General features: G+C 32.3%; 3 protein-coding genes across 3 annotated transcripts; 1 reads left to right on the top strand and 2 right to left on the bottom strand.

Annotated features, from left to right (window-relative positions):
* Positions 1-3,199: 3,199 nt before the first annotated feature.
* Positions 3,200-3,550, bottom strand: LOAG_11081 (hypothetical protein; the record flags this gene model as incomplete). Its single annotated transcript, XM_020448289.1, has 2 exons — positions 3,200-3,278; positions 3,399-3,550. The coding sequence occupies 2 exons, from the start codon at positions 3,548-3,550 to the stop codon at positions 3,200-3,202; spliced, it is 231 nt and encodes a 76-aa protein (XP_020301554.1).
* A 949-nt stretch (positions 3,551-4,499) lies between these two features.
* Positions 4,500-5,685, top strand: LOAG_11080 (hypothetical protein; the record flags this gene model as incomplete). Its single annotated transcript, XM_003146603.1, has 3 exons — positions 4,500-4,573; positions 4,753-4,880; positions 5,423-5,685. 3 exons carry the CDS (start codon positions 4,500-4,502, stop codon positions 5,683-5,685), a joined length of 465 nt encoding a protein of 154 aa, XP_003146651.1.
* A 247-nt stretch (positions 5,686-5,932) lies between these two features.
* Positions 5,933-6,427, bottom strand: LOAG_11079 (hypothetical protein; the record flags this gene model as incomplete). Its single annotated transcript, XM_003146602.1, has 2 exons — positions 5,933-5,998; positions 6,251-6,427. 2 exons carry the CDS (start codon positions 6,425-6,427, stop codon positions 5,933-5,935), a joined length of 243 nt encoding a protein of 80 aa, XP_003146650.1.
* Between the last annotated feature and the right edge of the window lie 920 nt (positions 6,428-7,347).

Raw genomic sequence — 7,347 nt, 5'->3', positions numbered from 1 at the left:
TATTTTAATGAAAAAAAAAAAAAAACAAAGCATAGCGAATAATTTGGAAAAATCATTCTGCCCTTTCTTCGAAAAAAAAAAGTATTCAAAAAAAAAAAGGAAAAATTATTTCAAATTAAAAAAAAAAAATACCTTATCATGGCCAAGTGTTGAATCGTCATTTGACCAGGATGAATGTTTATTGGTATGAGCCGAACTTTCACAGAAAAATGAAACAAAGAGCAAAAATGCAAAATTTGCCATTATTTGGCTTTTTGAAATAGTTTACAGTACGAAATCAGATTACAGTACCAGACAGCTGTACAGTATGCAAATAGGGAATGAAACAAGATCACAACACTGGATAACCAGGAAAATATTAACTAACAATAGAAAAATAGGAAATGAAATAAGATTGTGGAATAATTATACAAATAATTACACGAATATCAGTTAACAGTAGGCAAATACGAAGTGAAATAAGATTACAGTACCAGATAACTACACGATTATTATCAGTTAATAATAAGCAAACAAGAAATGTTTGTTTTTAGGATTCATAAAATAAAAATGGGGTGGGAAAATGGAAAATAAATGAAAAGGAAACAAGAAAAAGAAAAAAGAAAAAAATTGCTCATCAATCACTGTCACCATTGTCATTGTAATCATTTTCAAAACTGTAAACCAGTTCAAGTTGAAGAGAGAGTGATTTATAATTTCATATTTTTAAACAGTAAGTATAAAGAATATTGCACAATTTCAATTCATATTGCAAACTGATATAGCTTGCATGGAATTTCATCGTTCATTAATAGAATAATTGTAGTATCAGCAACGTGATACGATAACAACAATTACAGTATCATTACCGTATAAATATTGAGTATGAGAAGAACAGTGAAAAAGGAGGTAATGAAAAAGTAATGTGCTAGAATTTCATCGTATAACAGATAGAATAACTGTCATCCAGTACAAGGATGAATATAAATACAATACAATACAGTACAGCAGTGAAAGAAGTGTGACGAAACTTTATTGTCGTACGGTACAGAGGAAAAATGATGGGACATAAAAACAAATGAATCCAATAGTCAGTTATCCAAATTCAAACGAAAAGTTTTATAATAATTACGCAAAACAATCATTTCAAAAAATAAAATGGATCATTTCTTTTTTGCAATGAAATTAACTTTCAGTTTATTTAAATGTATTATTGATAAGAATATGTGATAAATATGATAATAACTTATTATATGAATAAATTAATCTCATAAAAAGGATCGCACATTTATTTTTCATACTTTCATATTTATCAGTTATTAAGCAAAATTTTAACTACTATACATGTATTTATTAATTAAGAATTAAAAAAGATTAACTTTTCTACTTTCACTTCTTTGATGAATTAATGTCAAAATTATTGGTTGAAATACTTTCTCGTTTTGGTAAAAAAATTGTTAGAACCATTAGTCGTTTTTTCCCGTTATTTTTTTTATCACTTATAAAAAGTATCATACGACAAAGTTTCACAGATATTTCCCATATCGTATTATCGATCAAGGTTAAAAATTATTCGGTTTTTGAATACGCTGTTAACAGTTCTTTACAGAATATCCTAATTTAATTAATGTCAATTTCAACCATATATTTTTAACCTTTGTTTTTGTTTTTTTTTTTAAATTATTCCAATTCAATTTCGATTCCTCTTTTTCTCGATTCATACCATTAAAACATTTTCCAAAAATTCTACAACATGTATGTAACTTATGCTTAATGTTTTGAATCAATTCGGTCGAAAATTCAAATTGTAAACTTTTTTTATGAATGGAAAAATTAATGTTTGTAATTAGAGTCGATTTTATTTCTGGTAGCTTCAAAAAAATCCCGAAAGATTTGATACCATCTGTATTTTTATGATAAATGAATATCAAGCTGGCAATGTATGCAAAAATTATTGGATGATTCACGTACGTGTTCCATCTGAAATAATTATTCGAAAAGCCAAGAAAAATTTTTACTATTAAAATATGTTGAAATAATTAATTTTTGCATTATAAAAATATTTCATAATAAATTGCTATAAATTCATATTAGTAGAAAAGTCGTTTATTTAGATTTATTTCTTCATCTTTCATTTATCATGTTTATTTAGTAAGTTGTTTATTTGGAATTAGAATATTCTCCAAATAAAATTTATTTATTCATCTGTCATTTATCTCTCAAATAAAAAAAAAAAATTCAACTATCCAACTTGTGATTATCATGACGCAAATAACTGCCATTATATTGTAAACAACTTCGCTATGTATAAAAGGAGTCAAAATTGTCAACAAGCATCAGTTATCTAACCGATCATTCTTCTACCAATCGTTCAATTAAAAAAAAAAAAAAAGTCTCACAATCTTCCAGTCTTTAATTCAACTCACTGATCAACAATTATATTACCGATTTTCTGTAATAATTGTTTGATAAAATCAGATTACTTCGTCTATTGTTTAAACTTTTATCATTTTATCACAACTGTTCGTCTATACTAATCAAAGGATATACAGAACTTTCATAAAAGAAAAAAAAATTTAGTATCATAAGCTGAAAAATTATGTCAAAGCAGCACAAATAATAGAAGAAAAAATCGAAAGACTTCTCAATGAAATTAAAGAATTCAATTTTGAAGTTATCTGATCAAAAATTACCAAAAATGGAACAATTTCAACAATAGCAAAATGTAAAATGGAATCAAATGAAGTGAAAATGAAGCGTATATTGGAAATGTTGCAATCATTTAATGAAAGATGGCTGGGATTTGTTAAGAAATTCGTGGAAAGCAAGAAGAAGATCAATATGCAGATATAGTTAACTATAATAAAGGTATTTTAAATTTAATAAATAACGGAAAAGAAACGATTGTTAACATTGGAAATGTATAAGAATAATTTCGAGTTAATACTTTAAAATGTGCAAAAAGAACTAACTCGACGATCAAAAACAACAAAATTAACTTTTTAAACAATGATAAATTTTAGCGCAATTGTTGCAACTAATGTTTGGTGATGATCCGGAAAATTGCAGAAAAAAATAGAAAAATTTTTTTAAAATCCTTTGGGGGCAAGCAATAGATGAAACAGTAGGTGACAAGATATATTGTAAGCCGCAGACCGAATCTTGCATGTAGGCGATTCAAGACATTGGTCGTTCGAGATTGACCCTAGAGATGATGGTCTTATTCGGCAGCATTCTTGAACAACCAAGCAGCCTTTTTCAGGCCAAACAAACCTGCCCGTTCCATACAGAGAAGTGGCCTAGAAAAGGCAATCCAACTATCTCATCTCCATCTCCGCCCAATTGGCTAACCGCGGGAAATGGGTAAACGCGGTCAAACAAAGACAAAACGACAAAGATATCTGCTTCTAAAAGTGTACACAAATTGGCCATAAGGGGAAGGATCTAATTCGTGTGTTGAAACATCATCAGAATCATGATTGATAATGCGACTAGTGTCCTGAACGTCGTTCTGCTTTTGTTGTTCACGAATTATCACGACATTGTTGTTCTCAGTGAAGTTCGTTTCCATGAGGACAGTACTCTCAATGAATATGGCTCCGTTACATACTCTACTGGTTAGAAAAACCCAAACTGGAAAGTTACTGTTCAGAAGCTGGCTTGATGGTTAAAAATCCCATCGCTTTCAAATTTGAAAATCTGTCGACAGGTCATTTCGATCGTATTATCTCCTTTCGCATCCTATTACAGTACACAAATAAACAGCAAGTTATTCTCTTCAGCATATATGCTCCAACTTTGCAAGCTGACCCTGTGGAAAAAAAATAGATTCTATACCGATTTAGGCCGTCTTATTCAACAGATTTCTCCAAATGATGAGGTCACAATTCTTGGTGACTTCAGTGCTGAAATTAGAAGGAAATCCAAGGCCTGGAAAGGCCCTGTATAACGCAGGCATGGCATTGGAAAGTGCAACGACAATGGACAGCTTTTGGTGAAATTTATGCAGAGCAGCAATTCACCATCACAAACACTGTCTCTCAGCAGAGAGACAATTTAAAGACAACTTGGATACATCTTTGATCCAAGCATTGGAATCTCATTAACTGAGGTTTCCTGAATCCTGAAATCCTGAGAGAGGCAGAATTCAGGAAAAAAAGAAGGAGGCTCAAAGTGAACAATCTCCAAACACCTTCAGCGAAAGATAGCTTCCAGATAAATCTTCAAATCAGACTTCAAGATCACCCTACAAATCCCTCCCCTGAAGCGTTTTGATAACATATTAAAACCACCATCTAGCAATCTTTCATAGAATCATTAGGATTCTCCTGCAAAAGAAATAAAGACTAGTTTGATGAAAACAATGAAGAAGTCCAGATTTTTTCTTACCAAGTATATCTCGTTCAGTCATCTTGCCATATGAGAAAAGACACCTTTAGCCTTGTATCCAGCAAGCTTTAACAGAAACTTCGAGTCATCCGAAACAAATACTGAATCAACTTAGCTGAAAATATCCAACTATGCGCAGATTCGAGCGACTTCAGAGATTCTACGAGGCTCTGAAAGCTGTGTATGGACTCACACATTGGTCAAAGTTCCTTACTCAGCGCAGATGGCTAAACGATTTTCATTAGTAGAACCTCTATCCTAGATCGATGGTCTGAACATTTCCAGAATCCTTTCAATGCCAACTATGCAATTCAAGACTCATTAACTCAGTACATTACACAACGATTAATGAAAAGCGAATTGGATATAACCTTGGCTATACAGAGAACTCAAAGTCATACAACAAGTGAATATTGATAAGGTAGCTAGGATTGATGATAGCATCCCATCTGAGGTCTGGAAACACGGAGATCAGGCATTTCGTGATAAATTCCACGAGCTTGTTCTGCAATGTTAGGAAAAAGGTGAACTTACATCAAATCTCCATGATGCAATCATTATCGTTGTATACAAGAAGTAAGAAGTAAAATCAGACTAGAAAAAATTACACAAATTATCAGAGAAATCAAACAAATTACTAGTAAAATTATACAAATTACCGAGATATCAACTTACTGTCAAATTCTTGCAAGAATATTTCTGAACAGATTGATACTCGATATATTAGAAAAGTTTTACGTGAAAACCAGTGTTGCTTCAGACCAAATAGGAGTACCCACAGATATGATGTTTGTTCTCCGACAACTGTAAAGAAAATACAGGAAACAGAACAAACGTCTTTTATAGAACCTTTTTACACCTTACCTAACTTTGAACATTATGAGCAAAAAAAGTCCTATGACAGATCTTGGGACGATTAGGATGTCTTCTTCATTACATAATAATCAACGAGGCTAAATAAGATACGGTGATGCACTCTTGGAGATTTTCTTGCACCAACTATCTTCACAGTCTCCTTCAACATAATGCTCCAAAGGGTTATGATGGATTTTAGATGAAGAAAATGGCATTTATATCCGATATTGTACTGACGAACACCTATTCAACTTGAGACGACTGAAAGCTCTCATTAAGATCCTAAATTACCACTTGCCATATTCAAGTACTACTTTTTGCCGACGATGTCACCTTCTTTGCTCACACAGAAGTAACCCTGTAGCGCTTAACATCCTGTTTTGCAAAGGTAGTAGAGCTTTTTGGGCTAGAAGTAAGCTTGAAGAAGACAGAAGTTCTTTATCATCCTGCACCACAGGATGACAACTTTCATCCTCGCATTACCTCAGGTGAATCAGAGTATAAATCAGTCCAACAGTTCAACTATATGGGCAACATCACTTCTTCCGACATCAAGATTAACAAAGATATTGACAGCAGATTAGCAAAAGCATACAGAGCTTTCGAGAAACTCCATAAAAAAGTTTGGTGTAATAAAAACACCTGAAGAGAAGTACCAAGACTAGTGTAAAACTATTGCACTGTCTATTCTATTATATATGATTCTGAATCATGGGTCACCTACCACCATTCGCGATTCCTCGAATGCTTCCATCAGCGCTATCTCCGTACAGTCCTAAACATCCGCTGATCTGACTACGTATCAAATATTACTGTTCACACACAAGCAGGGGTCATCAGTATTGAGGTCATACTATTGAAGACATAGTTGCGCTGGGCTGGACAGGTCTCCAGGATAAAGGATCATCGCCATCCTAAGATTGTGCTCTATGACGAATTGGCTATCGCGTTCTGCAAGAAAAAAGCCTCAAATAGGAGATACAAGGATGCTCTGAAACAATACCTTAATCTTGGCTATTTAGACTACCATCAATGGTCCATTCGGGCTTTGAATCGGAAAGCATGGTGACACATCATCCATAACATTGCTGCTTCCTTCCAGAACACGAAAAAACCATACCTCATCAATATCACCTAAGCAGAGACTTTCCACTATGCCTTTTGCAACCGAACTTGTCAATCCCGCATTGGCGTTTTTAGCCATCACCCGCATCTGTAACATGCGTGGTCACAATAGTCTTTCACATATCTTCGTTTGTTAACCCTACTATGACAACGATGGTGACGATACATTCATTTATGATTTATTTGTATTTTTTTTTTCCTCACGGAACTTCTTCACATTTATTTACCACACACTGTACAATATCAAAGATATAAGAAATCAAAATAAAATGGAAAATAATGGAATAATTCAGCTAGAAAAAATTCGATTATTTTTAAATAACTGAGATACAATTAGTGTAATTAATTCAATAATTAAACGAAAACTATTAACAAAGTTATGGAAGTATTACTTTTATACAAAGAATAAACAAAAAATAAAAAATAAATAAAAAGAAAACATCATATGTAATATGTCTAGAAATTAAACATAATTTATATATTTAAATCAAAATAGAAAAATGGAAATGAATAATGGAAATGAATCTCAAGAAAGTTAAAAGAAAGAAAAAGAAATGAACGAAGAGCGATAAGAAGAGAAAAAAGGGGAGAGAGAGAGAAAGAACAAGATGAAGAGAGATTTCAGTAGCAATTAAAAGAATTGGAAGGAAATTTTAAACAACGGGAAAGTTTATTCAAATTGTCGCCGATTTTCTTCAACTGTAACAAAAATTGAAAATTCTTTTTGTCTCTTTAATTGGTAGTACCTCAAATTTGGGCAATTAAACTTTTATTTCTATGAATTAATTAATACAGAAATGAATTTAACAATCACAATATTAATAATTCAATAACAATATCAATAAGAACAAAAAGGGAAACCATCGATCAAATGAAGCCCGATATCATCTAACCAATTGACCTGTTTGAAACGTGTCTTTCGTAAATGATTTGGCGCTCAGAATCTTCTTCTTCCTCGAGTAATCGAGATTCCGGGCAAAGCTCTAAGGTCAGATTTAT

This window comes from Loa loa, assembly GCF_000183805.2.
Source record: "Loa loa unplaced genomic scaffold supercont3.167, whole genome shotgun sequence".
Taxonomy (NCBI): domain Eukaryota; kingdom Metazoa; phylum Nematoda; class Chromadorea; order Rhabditida; family Onchocercidae; genus Loa; species Loa loa.
The sequence above is the reverse complement of the archived record's forward strand: the minus strand, read 5'-3'. Positions and strand labels throughout refer to the sequence as shown.